Consider the following 22,415-nt stretch of genomic DNA (forward strand, 5'->3'; position numbering starts at 1 on the left):
CAGCCTTATTAAAAACAAAAGAGAAAAGACTCTAATAAAATCTAATAAAATCACAAATGAAAAAGGAGAGATCACAACCAATACAAGGAAATACAAACGATTTTAAAAACATATTATGCGCAGCTATACGCCAATAAATTAGGCAATCTAGAAGAAATGAACGCATGTCTGGAAAACTACAGACTACCAAAACTGGAACAGGAAGAAATAGAAAACCTGAATAGGCCAATAACCAGGGAGGAAATTGAAGCAGTCATCAAAAACCTCCCAAGACACAAAAGTCCAGGACCAGATGGCTTCCCAGGGGAATTCTATCAAACGTTTAAAGAAGAAGCAATACCTACTCTACTAAAGCTGTTCTAAAAGATAGATGGAATACTTCTAAAATTGTTCTATGAGGCCAGCATCACCTTAATTCCAAAACCAGACAAAGACCCCACCAAAAAGGAGAATTATAGAACAGTATCTCTGATGAACACAGATGCAAAAATTTTCAACAAGATACTAGAAAGAGTATCCAACAGTACATTAAGAAAATTATTCACCACAACCAAGTGGGATTTATCCTTGGGATGCAAGGCTGGTTCAACACTGTAAAGCAATCAATGTGATAGATCATATCAACAAGAGAAAAAACAAGAACCATATGATCCTCTCCATAGATGCAGAGAATCTGCATAGATGCATGCATAGATGCATGTATTTTGACAAAATACAGCATCCATTCCTGATCAAAACTCTTCAGAGTGTAGGGATAGAGGGAACATTCCTCAGCATCTTAAAAGCCATCTATGAAAAGCCCACAGCAAATATCATTCTCAATGGGGAAACACTGGGAGCCTTTCCCCTAAGATCAGGAACACGACAGGGATGTCCACTCTCACCACTGCTATTCAACATAGTACTGGAAGTCCTAGCCTCAGCTATCAGGCAACCAAAATAAATAAAAGGCATTCAAATTGGCAAAGAAGTCAAACTCTCCCTCCTCACAGATGACATGATACTGTACGTAGAAAACCCAAAAGTCTCCACCCCAAGATTGTAAGAACTCATACAGCAATTTGGCAGTGTGGCAGGATACAGAATCAATGCCCAGGAATCAGTGGCATTTCTATACACTAACAATGAGACTGAAGAAAGCGAAATTAAGGAGTCAATCCCATTTACAATTGCACCCAAAAACATAAGATACCTAGGAATAAACCTAACCAAAGAGATAAAGGATCTATACCCTAAAAACTATAGAACACTTCTGAAAGAAATTGAGGAAGACACAGGAGATGGAAAAATATTCCATGCTCATGGATTGGCAGAATTAATATTGTGAAAATGTCTATGCTACCCAGGGCAATTTACATGTTCAATGCAATCCCTATCAAAATAGCATGGGCTTTCTTCAGAGAGTTGGAACAAATAATCCGTAAGATTTATGTGGAATCAGAAAAGACCCCAGCCAGGGGAATATTAAAAAAGAAAACCAGAGCCAGGGGCATCAAAATGAGATACCACCTCACACCAGTGAGAATGGTGAAAATTACCAAGGCAAGAAACAACAAATGTTGGAGAGGATGTGGAGAAAGGGGAACCCTCTTGCACTGTTGGTGGGAATGTGAACTGGTACAGCCATTCTGGAAAACTGTGTGGAGGTTCCTCAAAGAATTAAAAATTGAACTGCCCTACGACCCAGCAATTGTACTACTGAGGAGTTACCCCAAAGATATAGATGCAGTGAAATGGCAGGACAGCTGCACCCCAATGTTTATAGCAGCAATGTCCACAATAGCCAAACTGTGGAAGGAACCTTGGTACCTATCAAAAGATGAATGGATAAAGAAGATGTGGTCTATGTACACAATGGAATATTCCTCAGCCATTAGAAATGACAAATACCCATCATTTGCTTTGATGTGGATGGAACTGGAGGGTGTTATGCTGGGTGAAGTAAGTCCATCTGAGGAGGACAATCATTATATGGTCTCATTCATTTGGGGAATATAAAAAATAGTGAAAGGGAATAAAGGGGAAAGGAGAGAAAATCAGAGGGAAATATCAGAAACAGTGACAGAACATTAGAGACACCTAACTCTGGGAAACGAACAAGGGGTAGTGGAAAGGGAGGTGGGCGGGGGGACGGGCACTGAGGGAGGCACTTGAAAGGATGAGCACTGGGTGATATGCTATATGTTGCCAAATTGAACTCCAATTAAAAAAGAAAAAGAATTTTTGGCTGAAATTTATCTTCTTGGAAGAGAAGACAGAGAGACAGAGAGAGACAGAGAGAGAAAGAGAGACTGAGAGAAAGAAAGAAAGAGGGAGGGAGAGAGAGACAATTCTAAGCAGGCTATAACAAAGCTCCTTTGAATGGTTCCTGGGAGTGGCCGGGTGTGTCAAGCCATCCCTCAGCCAAAATGCTGAGTAATCAAGTTGTAATGTTTGCACTGTTTCAGCATATAGGTAAGAAAAAGCACCAACAAAACTGTCTCCTAGGTTATTAAATATTTGGGCTGATGATTGTTTTTGTTGAATTAAAGAAAATTATGTCTGATAAAACTGTTTGATGACTGAATGGATAATTCATTCTTTAAGCTATATTTCTCTCTCTCTCAAAAAAATCTACTCTTTAATGCATAATCCATCACATGGCTTTGTGGCAAATGAAAGAGAAGGAAATTGGAACTTATTTGGGTAATTATAGAACAAATGGTACTTCCTACAAACAGCCATATCACTTTCCACTAAATATTTGTAATGAAATATTTATTTCCAGCAGTCAGAATTCGGTTCGGGCTTCCTTGGCATTGCTGAATTCCTGTTGCTGGAAGCATTTCTGTCCAGGTTTGACAGGCACTGAGCAGGAGTGTTGCAGAGGGGATTCAAACATCAAAAGGGAGAATGGACAAAGCTCTCTGATATAAGCACAAGTCTCTTAAAGTCTTTGGGTCACAGTGGCAAGCATGCAGCTGCTATTCAATAAACTATTGTAGTGAATTAGATGTGAATATTCCACACCAGCCTTTTGGCCATTGTGATTATTCCGAGCCTGTGCCTGCCTGAGGAATAGGCAAAGGGGTGAAATGATAATCATTAGGGAGCACTCACCATGTGTCGGATGCTTCCTATGTATTGTATCTTCATGTATATGTGTATTTCATTTTACAAATGAGGACACTGAGGCCGAGTGATTAGGTGCTTTATCTAGGATAGTACAAGCAAGAAGAGGCATTGAGTTTCCCAATGTCTGACTCTGCCTCTCAACCCACATTTCCCCACGACACCTGGAGAGTGTAATTTTTGAGTGGCATCCTGCCCACCTCACCCTCTTATAGTTTTCTTACTTCCATTTGCTCCACTTTCAGAGTTCAACTCACTTGGTTTATGACTTGATCCTGGTTAATAATAACCAGGGAAGCTATCAATCTTAGTTTGGCTAAATGGGGTGCTCTCATTCATCTAGACAAGCATTTATTGACCGTATACTGTCTATTAAGTCTGCACCACGTGTTGGTGTTACAAGAATGAATGAGGCTTGGTCTTTAAGATTCTCATAGTTGGATAGGAAAGACTATGCAATAGACAGATGATCATGAAAGAGTGTAGTATATGAACAATAGGGAATCTTAGGAAGCAGAGCAGAGAAGCCATTGGTTCAGTTGCGGGTACTTTGCCAAGAAATTTTGGTAGGAAGGGTGTAGGTCCCACCGAATGAAGGAGCCACAGGGAGGGAGGAAATCTGGAATCTGCACAGAGCAAGGCTCCACAAACAGCAGAGCTGTGTCATCTTAATCACTGGGAACTTCATCAAGCACTCTGTCCTGTCAATTCGGTAGTACATATTTTGCTAAGCATAATTTATTTCATTTATATTCCCTCTTCTTTTGTGATTGCCATTCTGTTTAGTAGGTAGTACCTCTTTGGCATTCTAGCAGTATGAGCGATTCCAGTTTACGTGGAAAGGTGGAGGTTAGAGAGCTTTCTGGGGCACCACCCTATTTGAGAAGTATGAATCATTAGGACCATCGCATATTCCTTCTATTTCATATCATATTTCATCTTCTGGTCCCACGTGGCCTACCAGGGTTGCCCTTATGTGTGTATGTATGTATATATTTAGCCCAAGGCAGGATCCACCGACAGCCCTTCTTGCCTGAGCATGTTGGAGGCCTTTGGAAGCTGTGCAGACAACAGCAACTTCAGCCTGAATCATTTTTTTCAGTCATGGACCAGCTGCCAAGAGGCATGAGTAAGAGCTGGGAGAGCAGAAGTGGGAGGGTGGTGAGAGGGCAGGCTGGGAGTGGTCACAGAGGGAGTGGTGCCGGTTCAGGTGAGTGAGTCCTGCCTCTGCCCCACAGAGGGTTGCTCCTACATCAAGGTCCTTTCACAGCCCTCACTTTCTTTTTCCCTTGCTGTGCGTTTTCCAGGATAACTGTGACTCCAGGTAAGCAAAGTGTGGTAGCAGGGCTGGTGATTCTCTTTTCTGGGAAAATTCTTAGAACAAAATAATGATTTGAGCTGATTCGAGGTGGTGAAGGAAGTTGACGTAATGGTTATTATCAGGGATAGGCTGTGGGCTGTAGTGCTGCTGCCTGCCATCCCCACATGGGCAGCACTTTGAGCTCTTGGTCCTTTGGGAACCAGGAATGCCATGTAGGGAGTAAAATCACTTAGCCAGATGAGCTATGAATATGAAGAAATAATATGGCTAGGAAGTTTGGGTGGTGGTGGTGGTGGTGGCTGTGCAACACTGATTTCTGGAGGGCAAAGTCTTTCTGAGGACCTTTTCAGCACTGTGTGGGGATTCAGAATGAATTTTGTAACACTAGTTTCAGAAAGGGCATGGCACTGAAAACCTGGAGAGACTCTGAAGGCATTTGGGGGTCCGGCCCTCCTTCCTGGTTGGATCAGAGTTTGATTTTGGAACGGTTCTTCTTTTTGGCATTTTTAAGTACCCAGTCAGTGTGCGCTTCCTAGCAACTATGTTCTTCCAAGTGAGGAGTATCCTCCCTATTTCTGGGTTTCAGGACACTTGAAACAAGTTGCATATTTCAAATGTGTATTCTTGGGCAACTTTCAAATAGGTTGGTTCATAATTTCTTCCCGATAGACACTATGGTTTTTATGGCTTCATTGACGTGTATCATACTAAAGATCAATTTAACAGGCTGGGCTGTTCTGCTGGCTTGTAATCAGATTAGGCACAGATTCACAGAGCTGAGGGTTTAGCAACACTCTGGCTCAGCCCTTTACTTTGTGGATGAGGAGGGGGGGTGTTCACAGAGGTGAAGTGGTGTCCACAGTCACATAGCTTATAAGTGGGGAGATGAAGTAGAATCCAGGCCTTCAAACTCACAGCTTGTGGACTTTTCCATGACCCCACAGGTACTCTTAATAACTTCTTCACCTTTGCATTACCAAATGGGTTTTGAATAGAATCAAGCGGGTCTCACACCTCAGTCCCCAGCAAAATGTGCAAGTGTTTGATGGGTTCCTTGATGGGTGGAGAAATGGAAGCTTGCCTGAAGAAAGGATTCTCCATATGACTCAGCAGGTTTATTTCTTTGCTTCCTAACGCCTTGAATCCTGCTACTTCAATCCCTCTGCTTGACTTTGAAGATATGCAGTCTGAGCAATTTCGGTTACTCTGGTGCGGCAAGCCCAACTCTAGTTTACTGTTAAGCAGCAATGGGAAGGCTCAGTGGTGAAGATCAGTCTTTTAAACAGAGTATCTGAGCACAGCAGAGGCTCCCCTGGCATTAGCAATTAAGTAATTGACCTTATTACTAATGTCTGAGTTGTCCTCTCCTGCTAACAAAGCACTTTTCACAAACATCTACTCATTTCATAACTTCATTTAATCCTCATGAGATTCTTTTCACAATGCAGAAGCTGCAAGATCCCCATTTTCTTAATCTGCCTCTTTTTCTTTTTATGAGTGTAGACAGCAGAGACAGTGTTTTTAGGCATTCCATTATAGTTATTATAATAGGCAAGGTTTCCCAAAACCTTGCCTAGGGATTGGCTAGACCAAACACTTTGAGATTTTTTTCCACCACATTTTTCTTCATTGGTAAACTGAGGCTAGCTAGACCTAATGATATCCACAATAATGTGACACAGTGAAAAATAGTTTTTAAGGAATGAAAAAATTATGTACATAGCCATGCACCCACGTGTGCATGTGCGTATGCATATGCACATGCACATAGAAGAATGGATCTATAGGTGGGGTGGACTTATCTTGTTCAAATACAGCATGTTTGAGTGTGGAAGGGGCACTCTTGCTAATGTCAGGACAACACAGATAAGCCAGAACTGTCCCAGGCAAAGAAGGGCATAGGTCAACTTATCCATAAAGTCTTTATCTCATTCAAATGGTCTACAGATGAAAAGTTTGAGGACCATTGGCTTAGATGCATTAGAAACTATAGGAATCTTTATGCAGGAGCCAGTGACCAGCTTATAGGTCTAGAGAAGTGAGCACACTCACACTGCTCACATCCTAGTGTGTGTGTCTCTACTGCAGGATTACCTGCAGTCTCTGTTTTGGGTCCATTCTCTCTGGCACACATTTTTGCATGGCTAACTTCTCCTTCATGTGACTTACTTGGATATTACTGTCTTGGGGGGAGTTCACTAAGATTTTACTGTGAGTGAGCTGCTTCCCCTGAGGGCTCCCATAGTAACTTGTGCCACCATCCAAAAGCTAATCACACTATCACATGTGTCATGCCACATGACAGACAGCTCCACAGTGGCAAGAACCATGTGCATGTTCACTTGTGATTTCTTAATGTCTATCTCAGTGCCTGACACACATGAGGGATGCAGTTAACCCTTGTTAAGTGAAAGAAATATCAGATGAATAGTTTGCAATGTAAATAGCAGAAAACAAACAAGTGCTTCTTGGAAAATGGGGAAAAAAGTTTTGTGTTGATTAAAAAAAATGTGCAAAGTCTCTTGGTATCTCTGAAGGAGTAATTCAGGACATGTAGGATTTTTAACTCAGAAGACTTCTGAGAGAACACATGCCAGCCAAGACCCAATCACTGAGAGGGAAGGTGATGAGGTGTGGTGAGGAGTACCCAGCAGGCAGCTGGTGGAAATGAAGGTCTGGTTTTTCCACTCTCACTCCCCGTGTGGGTGGCCTGGGACAATCACTTCATCTCTGCCCGCCTTACTTTCCTCATCTGTAACACGAAGGGGAGGAGCCAGACTAGATCCATTCCAAGATCTTGTCCCACTTGAGAGGTTTATGATTTTAGGATACAATGCACACAACAGGCAACTTGGCAGTAAATTCTGGAAACTTTTTATTTGTTGCATTTGCATTTATTCTTAAATTTCCATCTCCCTTTTCTCTGGTTAAGATAAAAGTGCCTTTTAAAGATTTAAGTGACTAAAAGAGATAGTGGTTTCTATTTTGGGGCTGTAATGCAAATTTTCTTTGTTATAATTGTCATGGGGTTTTCATGAAAATGAAAGAAGTCCTCTCTGTAACAAAACCAAAAGAGTTGCAGCGATGTTAGCACTCTGAGCACAGGTCATTAGACATGTACGTTTATTATGTAAAACTTGCTTATCGCTACTCTTTTTTTTTTTTTAATCTCTACTCTTGTACCCATAATTTTTATAGCATTTGCTACCCAAAATTGTCCATGTAGGACCTGGTGTGTTTTCCTGGCTTGTATTGCTAACATTGTTGAAAATTGTTTGCATGCTTTGTCTGGCAGCAGACTCAGGTGGCAATCGGCTGTGGCCAAAGTCATCCCTTGGATCCACCTCAGACCAGATCGACCTTAAGTGTTTTAGGTCAGTTAGTACTAATCACCAAGCAAGTGATCAAATTTACCATGCAGCATCTGGTTGATTACTCGGTGATTGTCCCTACAATTTCCATGTACAGACATTTTCTGCTTCCTTTATCAAGCATCAAACAATGTTGTTGTCTTTGGGACCTCAGATATTGAGAGCTGCATGACCTTCCCAAACTTTGGAGACTTTTTTGAGAAAGGAGCTTGTCAGCACATGGATAAGAAGGCACACCTGTTTGGACTCATGCACTGAGGATTCTCATGCAAAGGAACAGTCTTAAAAGGGAGGGTCTGCCCCTGTTGTGAAAGCTTCAGCTGATAGACATGCACTGATTTCCATTTTTCAACAGGGACCTGACTCTAAGGCTTGAATTGCAACACAGTGTTAATTATATTGTGTAATCAACTGTGCTAAAAACCACCACGATCTTGTATTCGCATAGAACCATTTAGACTAAATTTATCTTCAAATGCCATAAAGCATGAAAGAATGGTGCTTCACTCAAACAAAATGGACATTTCCTTACCCTTTGATTCACTCCCAGGTGCTTGCAGTCAAAATTCCCTTAGCAGATTACTCCAAGGCCTTACACACACAAAAGAAATCAGACTTTAAAAGTAAAGTTTGTTATCAATTATGCAAAATGATTCTAATTTCTCTTCTGGGACAGTAGGAAATACATGCTGCAAAAGGACTACTGATGTCTGTTTAAGCAGAGTTGGTATGTTTTCATATTATTATTAATGCGATTAGGCCTCAGGTTGTAAAAGCTTTGAGAAGTTCGCAGTGACCTGGGATTAGGTTTTTCTCTTTGCAGAAGAAATAGCTCATTTGGGCATCTCTCTCTGATGGGGAAATTACTCATGTTGAATTTTAGCTGTAGATGAAGTTAGTACCATCAACGTTCAACTTGCTGTTGGAGAAAGCCAGACTTCTTGTCCTAAAAGTCTGTTACACAGATTCCCCAAACCTTTTGTGAAGTTTCTTTTAATCTACGCCAGTGGTTGTACTGGTCCAAACACCCTGTACATTTCCTTTACTGTCTCATTGCCCTCTGCACACCTGATGCTGGGCTGCTTCTCCTGGGAGTGCGAGGTCATCCCTCGCAGACCCCACCTCTGAAGAGAGAAGAGAAGGGGGTGGGCCTCAAAGACGTGTTAGATTTAAGGTTACCTGGTGGTAGGTTTTCAGTGAGAACATGGACCTCAGCTCACTTGGCTGTTCTTATCAGGGACATCAAATGAAGAAGGAAGAAATCACTGGAGATGACCAGTGAGCACGAACAGGTCAACAAAACTTTTTTTTTTGCTAATGAATTTGCTTTTACAGACTCCAAGATATATTTTAATCTTTTTAAATCCATTCTACACACAAACCACATGTCCCAGAAAAGACAGAATTCTGAAAACATATTTGTAGGCCAGGGGTGCATTTCTTGTTCTTATCCTTGCATCTTCGAATTTTGAATTTCTCTTCGGGGATAAGGTACATAGTTGTGATCCATGCATTGACTTTAACAGCTCTTTAGGTCTTGTTGGAAGGAAGCCCTCCATCTTGAGTGGTGACATACCTTGTCTGATGCCAGGGAGCATGTCCTACTAAAAGTCCTTCAATGTCATGTTTGCTTTTTGTGTCTGTGTGCGTGACTGCACAGTGCCCGATGGCTCTGGGGGTACACTTCAAGCCTTGGCTTGTGCACTAGTCAGCCAGGGCTCGTAATATCATTCTATGACCCTGAGACACATTCTACCCTGGGCTCAGGGAGAGCCTGGAGAGTCCATGCAGCTCAGCTCTATTCTAGAAAGGGTTATGCCCTGACTTCTTGAGTTACCCAGGTGCCTTCTGGCTTGATCGTTCACTACTGGATTGGACAGAGAGGTGGATCTTTCAATAGAACAACAATTCTCAAACTTTTAACTTTTAAGACCCCCTTAACACTCTTAAAAATTACTGCAGATCCCAAAGAACTGTTTTTCTTTTCTTTCTTTTTTTTAAAGATTTTATTTATTTATTCATGAGACACACACACACACACAGAGAGAGAGAGGCAGAGACCCAGGTAGAGGGAGAAGCAGGCTCCCCACGAGGAGCCCAAAGTGGGACTCGATCCCGGATCCCGGGATCACGCACAGAGCCAAAGGCAGACGCTCAACTGCTGAGCCACCCAGGCATCCCTCTTTCTTTTTTTTGCTGTCGGATATATCTATCACTATTTCCCAAATTAGAAATTAAAACTGGAGAACTTTGGAAATATTTACTAATTTATTAAAAATGACGATAATGTAATCATGGTATATTAGCACGAATCACGTATCTTTATGAAAAGCAACCACTTTATAAAGGAAAAAAGTGCAGTAAAGAAGAGTACATTGTTTTTTCATTTCTTCAAATCTCTTTAATATTTGGTTTAAGAGAAGACACACCAAACAGCCTCTGGAAAACTCTGTTGCATATTTGTGAGAGATTGAAAATGAAAAGACAAACAATGTTTATATGTTATTATGAAAATTAAGAAAAAATTATTGAATCCTTGTGCCCAACAAGGGGCTCAAACTCACAACCCCTGGGGTCAAGAGTCGCATGCTCCACCATGAGACTGAACCAGCCAGGTGCCCCTGAAAATGGACCCACTGACAGGGTCTCAGGGGCTGCCAGGGGTCTCTGGACACCACTTAGAGATCCTGTATCAGAATAAGAGTCCTGAGACAAGACTAGGCACCTAGTCACCGTTCTTTCCATATTTTTAGCCGAACCCACCTCCTCTCTTTTCTTTACCTCCTATGTTACTTGTTGCACTGCTCACATGGCATAGGCAGCCCCACATTCTACTTATTTGTCTCTGTATCTGTCCAGAGAGATTGCAGACTCAGAGGAGGAGGGACTCAGTTGATACTTCTAATACTTTGGGTCGTGTCTTCCACATGGTAGGTATGTACTAACAACAAAAACAATAACAGCTCTATTTGTTAAATATTACCATGTGCTAGGTCCCCTACGAAGACACTACTGCTTGTACTGATCTCCTGGGGCTGCTGTAACAAAGTGCCATAGATTGTGTGGCTTAAAATGACAGAAATGTGTTTTGCCACAGTTTTGAGACCAGAAATCTGAAATCAAGAAGCTGGCAGGGCCCTGCTCTCTCTGCAAGCCATAGGAGAGTTTGTCCCATGCTTTTCTCTTAGTTTCTGGTGTTGCCAGTGATCCTTGGGGTTCCTTGGCTCGTAGAAACATCACTTCGATCTCCGCCTCCGCTGTCACGTGGTTTTCTCCCAGTGTGTCTTCACACCATCTTCCTTTTGCACAGGTCTCTTGCTGTGTCTTTTCTCCTGTTCTTACAAGGACTTCGGTCATATTGGATTAGGGCCACCCTAATGACCCTAATTTGATTAAATCTGCAAAGATCCTATTTCCAAATAAGATCTCATTCACGGGTACCCAGGAAGTGGGACTTCAGCATATCCTTGAACTTACTAAATATTATTTATTAAATATTAGAAAGTTCAAGTTACCATGATACTTACTAAATATTAAGTTGAACCACGCAGAACTGCTGTGATTTGACTGTTTTTTATCTGCAAAAATGTCAATTTTATATGGCTTAACTTAAATCTTAATTGACACAAAATTGGTAAAGAAAACCAATGGATTTTGATCAGTGTTGTCAACTGTTTGGTCCACTTGTTGAGAAAGAGGCATGAATACCAGGATCCTGACAATGGCCTTTGTGGCTGAATAGGCCTGAATTTGGAAATTCCGGGCAGAACAGTACACACAGAGGATCTCACATACTGGACCGTTCAGCTCTTAGGACATTTTCCCATTGGCTTTTAAACTTGCATTTATTGAAAGTTCCTTCTTCTACCCAACACCATCATTTTGTGAGAATTCTTGTTGCGTTGGCAGAATGTAATTGAGAACACCTTAAAGATGCTTTAAATATTTTATTTATTTAATTGAGAAAGAGAGTGTGCAGGAGAAAGAGAACATGAGGGGCAGGAGAGGGAGGGACAGAGGGAAAGGGAGAAGCAGGGAGCCCAACGTGGGACTCGATCCTGGGACCCTGGGATCGTGACCTGAGCCGAAGGCAGATGCTCAACGGCTGAGCCACCCAGGTGCCCCTTAAAGACACTTTAGAAATAACTTCATCCTTGTCCTTTGCTCCAGGCCCACAATGGATGCTCTACGATTGGCAAATTCAGCTTTTGCAGTTGACCTTTTCAAACAACTGTGTGAAAAGGAGCCAGAGGGCAATGTCCTCTTCTCTCCAATCTGTCTCTCCACCTCTCTGTCACTTGCTCAAGTAGGTGCCAAAGGTGACACAGCAAATGAAATTGGACAGGTAAGCTCCATACTTTGTTTCTGCTTTGAGTACAAAAAGGGTTATTAGAACATGTGGGCAATGCCTAGGGAAAGTGAATGGAGTCTCTTGGAGAAAATTACTCAGGATTGAGAGTTGTGCCATAGCTAGCACCCTCTTAATCAATTTTTAAATGTGAAAGTTCATTAATCGGTCCTACAACCCACATTTACAAGTAGCATGTTGATGGAGAACCCGGGACCTGCTAGGGAATCACAATCTCTATACTAACAGATGGCCTTCGGCAAGTCTACCTGTTACATTATAAGGATCAATCAAGATGGTGTTAAATGTGCCACTGCAGATACCCCTTGTTTTATGCATGAAATTTATTTACAGCATCATGCTTTATTTTAAGATGTAGGCTCAACTGCATTCTACTCTATAGTACATTCCACCCTATATTAATATATTCATATTAAATAGATCTGTGCTCATATGTTGGTACAGAAATAACATTTTAAATTTTCTACCTTCAAATAACAGGGATGAATAAGAAGATGATTGTGCTTTCTTATGTTTCAGAATACTCCCTGGGACTTGAGTATCCCATTTGAGAAGATTGGATTAAAATGATGTCACCTCCTACCCCATAGTATATAGTTGTATGCATATGTGACTATACATGTGTGTGCCTGTGTATTTTTTTTTTTTAGAGTTTCTGTTTTTGGGTATGGTTGATTATCTAGGTTTGTAAAATCCTTAGACCTTCAAATGAGGTGATCTTCCAGATTAGTACATTTTAAGTAGTCATTTACCTTTATTTTAGTTTTTCATTGTGATATAGTTGACATATAACATTAGTTTTAGGTGTACAATATAATGATTTGATATCTGCATATATTGTGAAATGATCACCGCAGTGAGTCAAGTTAACGTCTATCTGCACCTTGTAACAAAATTTTTTTTCTTCAATGAGACCTTTTGAGATCTACTCTCTTGGCAACTTTCAAATATACAATATAGTATTATTAATATATAATATACAGTCATATATATATAATATATATAATATAGAGTCACACTGCTGTATATTACATTCCCATGAATTATATATTTAATGCCTGGAAATTTTTTCCTTTACTCATCTTCCCCTCTTAGATACTGGGTGGATGTGCTTCTAATTCCATTCCAGTATTATTCTTATGTTAATCATTTTAGGTTCAACAGATTTTTTTTCCTATTAACTCACAAGCACTTGAAAAAGGAACATCTTCGGGGATCCCTGGGTGGCTCAGCGGTTTAGTGCCTGCCTTTGGCCCAGGGTGCGATTCTCCCGGGACTCCAGAATCGAGTCCCACATGGGGCTCCCGGCATGGAGCCTGCTTCTCCCTCCTCCTGTGTCTCTGCCATTCTCTCTCTCTCTATGTCTATCATAAATAAATAAATAAATCTTTAAAAAAAAAGGAACATCTTCTTATATATATGAATCTCCAGAAAGTATGACCCACAAAATATTATTTGGGTCAGGATGAAGAACTTACACTCAAAACTGAGTTGTGGGCAGAAGAGCTGTCTCTTCTCATGCACCCCTCATTCCTGACTCCCCCACCCCTCCATCCCTACCCCATTTTTCCTTTTTCCTTTCTTATCTCCCATCAGAGAAGGAATGGTAAAGAGAACTTCCCAGTAGTGGGTCTGTTCTCATGAATAATAATAAAGCTCTTTTCAGATCCTGCAAATGTTTTCCTGGTAGTGGTTACCTGGGTTCTTTAATTTTCTGGTCTTTTTACTTGTCATTAGGCCTGAGAGTTATGTACTGCCTTGGACCAGCCAGTTCGACTGGGCAGTACTGAGGCTTTGTGAGTCACTGGCATAATGTGCCCATTTAGTGACATTACCTGAGGTGGGGCAATCAGGACCATTATTATGAGTTAGTAGTGAGGGGAGGATCACCTTACGCTGACATCACGTTTTGGAATACTATGAAGCAGAGGAGCTGATGGGCTATTGGTTGGAACAAAAGAAAAGTTAGGAACAAAAGAGAAGAATTCAAGCCTTCCAGAATATAGCATCCTAGTTTTAAGTGACTTAGAATATTACAATCAAAATAATAATAATTAAAGTTTTTAAAGATTTATTTATTTATTTATTCGAGAGAAAAACATGAGCTGGAGGAGGGGAAGAAGAAGAGGGAGAAGCAGACTTCCCCCTGAGCAGGGAGCCCGATCCCAGGACGCTGAGATCATGACCTGAGGGGAAGACAGACGCTCAACCCACTGAGCTCCATTATGATCAGAATAATTAGTAACATTTTTGAATCTATATGATGTTTTAGGTGTTTTACATACAATGTCTGTAATGGTCATACCAACTCAGAAAAGTAGGTATTCTCAGTCCATTTTACAGATGAGAAAGTGAAGCTCTGAAGAGCTGGGCGAGATTATATTTCTATCACTAGCACAGGCTGAGATTCCAGGGCAGGGCTGTCTGACGGAAGCCCCCGAGGGCAGCCAACCATGTATGGTAGCTGCCTACCATCAGCGATGCACCAGCATGTTCGGTTAGACTGACTGAAGGGACTGAAGACCCTGGCTAGAGACACCTGTCTCCCTGAATCTGATACCTGTCTAATGATGGTCTCTCTTGGTATTAGTCTCTCTCTTCTTGTGTCTCAATTGGATAGAAATTATAACCCAGCTTTGCTCTTACCCAAGTTCAGAAAGCTTTCTGTTATGAGCATTAGAGGCATCATTTTGAAGAATGGGCACCATATCCCCATAGTTGAATAAAGAGAAGACTATCATTATGGCACTGTTTCTCAACTAGGGACAGTTCAGCTCCCTCCTGTCCCAGGGACATTTGGCGATGCCTGGAGACATTTTTGATTGTCACAAATGAAGGAAGGAGTGCTATTGGCACCTAGTCGGCCAGGGATGCTGCTTAGCATTCTATAATATCCAGGACAGCACCCCCTCAACCACCCTCCCCGCCAAGAAGAACTATCTAGCCCAAAATTTCAATAATACTCAGGTTGTAAAGCCTTCCTTTATGGGGACAATTGAGCAGAGAGGTACTGATCCCTCCAGGCGGCTGACCATTGTCCTATATCCACTGCAACTGGAAGAGGCAATGCTTCCTGGGTAATGGATTATTTTTCTCCTCACAGGTCCTTCATTTTGAAAATATCAAAGATGTACCCTTTGGATTTCAAACAGTGACATCGGATGTAAACAAACTCAGTTCCTTTTACTCGTTGAAACTAATCAAACGGCTCTACGTGGACAAATCTCTGAATCCTTCCACAGTAAGTGGGTTCAAGCAATTAGCACAATTCCACTCTTTTATCAGAGGTGGTTAGACCTACAATGTTGTTGTCAGTGAAATTCACTTCTAGGATGCTCATTCAGGATTTCAGGCTTATCAAAATAAGCCAGTCCTAGTAGTGAGTGTGTGTGTGTGTATGGTCTCTCAATCAGATGGGAGGGGGAGCACCAAATATGGGCAACTCGATCTGGTGGAGGCTGGTGGCTTTGGTGGTGAAAGAATTCACCCAAGGCAGCACAAAGGAGGTAGAGGTTTATTGCACATACCTCAAGGGAGTGGCAGGCAGGACAGCAAGGGAGAGACTGCACCATGAGGCAGTGGTGGCCAGGCTGAGGAGGTATGGAACCTATAGAATCTTCCTGTCTTGGTACCTACGTCTGGGTGTAAGTAACCCATGGGTTGCCTAGGGCTTGTGGATATCTTGCAGGGTGTCGCCTAATGGGCCTGTTTGTATTATCCAGGAAGGAGGGGGTCCCTGCAGGTCCCACCTTTTTCAGGTTTCTGTTGCTCAAGTTGGTTGCCTAGAAGCAGCCTCTAAGGAGAGAGGGTGAAGATAGTGGGAATCACATCTAGCTAGAATCACTTCGCAGTCACATCACAGCTCAAAATACAGAGGAGCAGTGGGTTTCCCTCATTCCTCTCAAACATGCCTAAATCTCACTCTTCCTCCTAGCTTCCTCAGAGGGGAGTAGAGAATGGGAGTACTAAGTCTCTTGTAAATGTATCTCCACAGATGCAAGACAGCTCATGACTTAAACCTCTTTCTCCTTAAACAGTGGGGCAAATGGCCTGGGTCAACCTTTTAAGTTCTCCACCGCATTTGTTCACATGCACCATGTTCTCTTGATGGTTCTCAAAAATCAATAAGAAAAATAGCAATTGCTCGAATCGGTCACAAATTGGTTTTGTTTGCTTTCCAGGGCTGGTCATGTGGGCATCTATCCACGGTAGCTCTCAGCATTTAATTTCAGCTGTTTCTTGAAGGAATCATATATAAAGTACACTGTAGTTTCCTGACATTTGACCCCAGAGGATATCATAATATTTTTACAATCTGTATTTGAAACACATAGCCAGCCTCCTAGACTACTACATAGAGGTTCTTTCTCTACGTTACTGATACAGAGTTGATTCTGTTTGTGTTTGCAGGGTCAAAGTTTCAAGCTTTCTGCATCTGATAGGGAGACTGCCAGTTAAATATTTTACTATAGTTTTACTACTTTCTCTTGTAGCTGTTTGTTTTTCTGGTCAAGATCTTTGAGGTCATGAGTTACTAGGTATTATTGTGACTTTATTCTTATTGTGTGAAGACATACATACAGTCTTCTTTTCTGCCAACAATTACCTGGGGAATTAAAAAAAATATGGAGTTGTGTGTTGGGGTTTGAGTATGGAAACATTTTAAATGTTTATTTAAAAAAAATTTTTTTTAAATTTTTATTTATTTACGATAGTCACAGAGAGATAGAGAGAGAGGCAGAGACACAGGCAGAGGGAGAAGCAGGCTCCATGCACCGGGAGCCCGACATGGGATTCAATCCCGGGTCTCCAGGATCGCGCCCTGGGCCAAAGGCAGGCGCCAAACCGCTGTGCCACCCAGGGATCCCATTTTAAATGTTTAAAAGGACCTAAGGTGGTCCTTAGGAGATGCTTAATACATTGTATTGCTAGCAGTGAGGATGGGAAGGCCCTTTATGTTGCTGAGGTTCTGATCTCCGTGGCCCCAGCTCTCTCAGGTGATGGCAATACTCAGTCCCAAGGTGGGGTTGCTGTTAACAGAAGTGAACCAGCTAAGGCTGTAGCTGCTTCGAAGGAATTCAAGGAAGGCCCTGTGCTTAGGACATTCAATCAGATATATTTCATTGGGTTGAACTTCCATTCTACATTTTGAATTATTTCAACCAAACTTGTAATTGAAATAAAGTTTTTAAAGGCTACTTATTTACGTATTAAAGATTTTATTTATTTATTTTTAGAAAGAGAGAGAGCAGGAGGAGAAGCAAAGGGAGAGAGACAAGCACACTCTGAGCTAAGCAGGGAGCCCAACGCAGAGCTTGATCTCATGAGCCTAAGATCATGACCTGAGCAGAAATTGAGAGTCAAATGTTTAATAAACTGAGGCACCATGGTGCCTGGAAAGAAATTTTTTAAATGACCGCTTTCCATTTCCCCCTGCTGGGTGTATATCAGTTGCAAATTTACTGGTAATAGAAGAAACAAGTGTGATCAGAGGGGTGCCACCTGCATCAGAACTACGTGGGTGTTTGTTAAAAGTGCAAATTCTGCCTCAGATCACTTGAAAAGATCAATAGGGATGAGGTTTGGGGTTTTGTGTTTCCAGCAGGCCTGTGATAGAATCACTGCTGTGTTCTCTACAGGACGGTGTTTCAAAGTTAAATGTGAGAAGAATCACCTGAGAATCTTGTTGAAATGCACATTCTGATTCAGTAGGTCTGGGGTGGGGCCTGAGAGTCTGCATTTCTAATAAGATCCCAGGGGATGCTGTAGCTCTTGATATCTTGGTCCTTGGACCATACTTTTTGTAGCAAGAATCTCTACAGTCTATTAATTTCAGTGAGGATAGGAGTTTTCCACTCACAGAGTTCTCTTTTTCTGTACATTTCTTCTCTTCTCAGATATATATAAAATGTACATATAATGTTTCTAAGTTGGAAATTGTGTTATAAATTTTTATGTATGTTTATTGTAGTGTTCCTTTTCCCTCCCTGAAAGCTGCTACTACACTGATGGAGGAAGTTTTGCTTCTAGAATTGAAGAAGCGAACCACATTATACGAAGAACATTCATTGATTTCCACAGAAAGTTCCCATTTGTATAGTGATACAGATTCTGAAGGGGTATTCACGGATCTTGATGTTTACAAATCCTTTAGTTAGAATCACAGAAGGATGCAATGACTTGACCATGGACCTTAGGTACTTTGTGATTTTATGAGCTGGATGTTTTTCAGGAGTTCATCAGCTCTACGAAGAGACCCTATGCCAAGGAAATGGAAACCGTTGACTTCAAAGATAAATTGGAAGAGACAAAAGGTCAGATCAACCAGTCAATCAAGGATCTCACGGATGGCAAGTATCCTTTCCTTACTTGGACCCTGTCTTGTCATGAATCTTTCTGCAAAGCATAAAATTGAACACCTGGAGGGTTCCTCGGATGTTTTTCCGTAGTCAGGCGAAATTCTTGCCCTGCCAGCCATTTCAACCACAAGGATTCCTAGGCATGTCCTACATCATCTTGCCCTTGGCAGGAATTCCTGGTGCTTCAGTGTTGGTCTATCCGGCTGTGCTCTCCAGCCAGCCACCAGCTCCCACAGGCCCTGCGTGGTTTTGGGCAAGTCCAAGTCGCTGGCTGGTTTCTCAATCTGGAAAAAAGGGCTAGGGCTTTAACTTGGTCCCTAAGGCCACCTTTGGCTCAACAATTCTACAAATGTATTAAGGAAAAAAGGACAAAAGCTCTTAGGCAATCCAACATGTATACATAAAAACCCAAATAAAGCAGAGGGGGAAATTTGTGCTCAGATCCCCCACTCCCCCTCCAGTCTGCTCTCTGCTAGCCCAGGGGCTTCTCCTGCTGCAGCTGCCTGGACCTGCCCCTGGCTCAGGGCTCCTCTCCTGTCCATCCCCCTTCCATTAAAGTTCTCTGGGAGTTGTCCTCCTTGCTAGAAAGGAATTGCAGCTAAGATGAGTCTGAGTGCTGAGGGCCAATTGGGGTCTCCCTCCCCCCAGGACTCCTTGGGATACAGAACCTAAATGTGAAGGAGTGATTGCACAGATGGACCTTTCAGGTTCTGCTACTGCCATCTGGGGAGGGACACACTTCTGGGGCAGGGGGGACTTGCTTCCTGTGGGTGTGGCTGGAGGGGTCCTGTTGCGGTGCTAACTCAGGAATGACAGTCCACGCGGCAGCTGCAGAGTGAGGCCATGGACAGAATTTGGTGTTGGAGTCATTCAAGACCTGGATTTGAATCCGAATGCTGCCACTTTGAACTGAGTCACTTGGGTAAAGAACCTCAGTTTACTGAACTGTAAAATGGGGCCTGATTAATTTTTACATGGTTGTTGTGAAGATCGAGTTAGATATATAGGGTAATAAATAATATATGATAACCAAGATAGTGTGTGGTAGCCACGGCTATGCAGGCACGCATGCAAATGTATATATATATATATATATATATATATATATATATATATCTGTAATTGAAATGATGCTTCTTTGCCTTCCTATGTAAAGAGAAAACTGGTATAAGTAACACCGGGGTAAGCACAGTTTAAAAATTTATAAGCAAAAAGCAGTTGCTGTTTGAATTACTGTGTAACAGTTTTGCTTCTAGAATTGCCAGATAATGGTATTTTTTTCTAAAGGGCTTAAAAAAATTTTTTTTATACATTTAAGATTTCACTGGAGAAGGTCACTTCATGAAAAAAAGAATCACCTACCATTTCCCATACTTCTCTGGTCTTCACGTTCCTTCCTTAACATGATTATGTATTCAACACGTCATGTATCATTGGCAGGACTGGTTACACAAGCTTGGTGCAAAATGCAAATGCAGGGACCCTTATTAAAAATGTATTAAGGATTTTCAGGTGACAGAGGAGCATGAGACCAGAACAGAGCCCTGCACGCACATGTCACAGGTCCACGAAGTGGCCTTGAGCCACAGTGTGAAGATCCCAAGGTTTTAGGTAATTGAACATCTCTCAGAAAAAATGTCCGTGCTATTCACACGTTTTATGAAGGCATTATCAGCAGGGAGCTGCTGTGGCTGTGGCGGACTGGATCCCTGCAGTAGTGACAGTGCTGACCTTGATGCAGACAGGCATCTGTGTCCAGGGTGAGCCGAGCTGCGGGAGAAGAGTGCAGGGCAGGCCTGCCTAGATGTGCTTTTCCAGCCCAGTGAGCCCGGAAGGCTGTTTGGCTTCCCTGAGCCCCAGTTTCCAGAAGTATAAGATGGGGATGATGATCTGGGCCTTGCAGGAGTACTGCGAGGTCATGCACATGAAGAGGTTAAAATTGCACCCGTGCATTTTCATTCCAGAGCACAGGCTGTGGAGTCGGAAAGACTCAGCTTTGAATCCTGAATCCGACCTTGCTCGTGTGTCACCTTGGGCACATGACTTAACCACCAAGTCTCAGCTTCCTCATCTGTAAAATGGGGACAAGTCGGTGAAATCGTGCATAGGAAACATCCAGCACAGGATGGGCATTCGGAAGCGGTAGCTCCTGCTTTTCCTCTGGCTGTTCTTCCTTTCTTTTCCTTGTCTTCCCCTCCACTGCCTCCTGGTTAGGGCTCTGGTAAGTGTTCTGGGGACAAAGTACAAGGAGAGAGAGGGGACCCCTTCTGGAATGAGGCGGCCGGCCTGCAGAACCACGCGCGGTGACAACTACCCGAGCGCCGACGTGTGTGTGGATGCCAGGTGTAGCTTGGAAGAATAACCCGTGCAATCTGTGCTTTCCCACAACTGTTTGCAGGCCGCTTTGAGAACATCTTGGCCGACAACAGTGTCAGCGACCAGACAAAGATCCTCGTGGTGAATGCTGCCTACTTCGTTGGGAAGTGGATGAAGAAGTTTCCTGAATCCGAAACCAAAGAATGCCCGTTTAGGATCAACAAGGTATGTGGGTGGGCAGCGCGTCGGAGGCTCCCAACCCAAGATGTGACAAATTCTAGCAACACATAGGACCATAGGGATTCACTCCGGTGAGGAAAGTTGAGGCACGGGAGCAGCTGTGCCTTTCCTGGGACTCACAGCTGGGAGGTGGATTCTAGACAAAGAACCAGAATCCAGAGACTCTCACTCTTTTCCAGAACATTTAGACTGCTTTGCTGGGGGTTGGCTGCCCCCCCTGGGGAGGCTGGCAAAACCCAAAACAAGCTGCGGATGGTGGCTCTCCCCCAGGGGTGGCAGGGCCAGCCCCAAACGTGGTCTGGGGAACAGCCAGCGAGTGCACTGGGGGCTTTGGTGCCCACCTCCCCAGATGTGTAGTGTCTGCATTTAGGAAAGTGCGAATGGGTGGAAGGGAGGATGAATGTGTACTCTTCCTTTATCGTTATTCAGCCATAAAGCTGGCTCATGTCACATCCTGGAGACTCAGGCTCTAGGAAGAGAATTAATAAGGATTTGAAGTGTCATTGATGGTTCAGTGTTTTCTCTGACCAAGTGGTAAAACGCTGCTGCTCAAGGCTGCGTGGGATATGCCTTCCTTTTGGATGCAGACTTTATTTCTTTTGCATTGCTTTTGTAGCCCTTGAACTCTTCCAGTGAGGTTACTAAACCTTCCCCCCACTCCCCGCAGGTTCCCTGGTGTCTCCTTTAAGGTAGGCTAAATTGGTGAAGTTGTGTTATTAAAAGTTTAGTATAGTGCCTATTCAGACAAGGCGAATACACACACACACACACACACACACACACACACGCATTTCTTGGAATAGTCTTTACTTAGTCCTGTGCTCAGAAGATAGGTCTCTCAATTTATGTTTCAGAAAATGGGATTATTGTGTCCATATTTAGTGCTGATAAGTGAAATAGATGATGGTGTTTGGTGGTCACAACAGTATGCAAATTCATATGAGTAGCAGGCTAATTGATGGAGATTTTTAGACAAATCTATATCTACTTAAAGAGAAATAAATGGAAAAATTAGCAGTTAATTTCAAAAGCAGTATGTTTTTCTACCACAGTTCTGTTTTTGGTTGTACATAGAATTAAATCTTCAACTATTTATCGACCAAATATTTGGTGAACAACTACTATGTGCTGGGATATACCAAGAAAATAAAACATGGTTTCTGCTTTGACTATAGTCTAGTTGGGCAGGGGCGGAGGGAGTGGGAAGACAGTCACATAAGTAAATATTCTAACTATGTAACATGTATTGAAATAGAAGTATTACACAAAGTAAAATATGGTCTAGCTCTGCTTGAAAGAAGTGTTGGGGAATCTTCATTTGAAGATCC

General features: G+C 42.4%; 1 protein-coding gene across 6 annotated transcripts in view; it reads left to right on the top strand.

The window, feature by feature from the left end:
• SERPINB5 (serpin family B member 5) overlaps positions 1–22,415 on the top strand; it is a 74,135-nt gene that overhangs the window by 45,084 nt on the left and 6,636 nt on the right. For 4 of the 6 annotated variants that reach the window (XM_025997713.2, XM_025997714.2, XM_072758052.1 and 1 more), the window contains 4 exons: positions 11,974–12,148; positions 15,276–15,413; positions 18,405–18,522; positions 20,930–21,072. In XM_025997713.2, coding sequence (XP_025853498.1) covers positions 11,974–12,148; positions 15,276–15,413; positions 18,405–18,522; positions 20,930–21,072 — 574 coding nt within the window. Of the gene's footprint in view, positions 1–4,263; positions 4,436–11,973; positions 12,149–15,275; positions 15,414–18,404; positions 18,523–20,929; positions 21,073–22,415 lie in introns of those variants that run through there. The other 2 variants (XM_072758053.1, XM_025997715.2) reach the window with 2 other exon arrangements.

The sequence above is a fragment of the Vulpes vulpes genome, chromosome 5 (genome assembly GCF_048418805.1).
Source record: "Vulpes vulpes isolate BD-2025 chromosome 5, VulVul3, whole genome shotgun sequence".
Lineage (NCBI taxonomy): Eukaryota > Metazoa > Chordata > Mammalia > Carnivora > Canidae > Vulpes > Vulpes vulpes.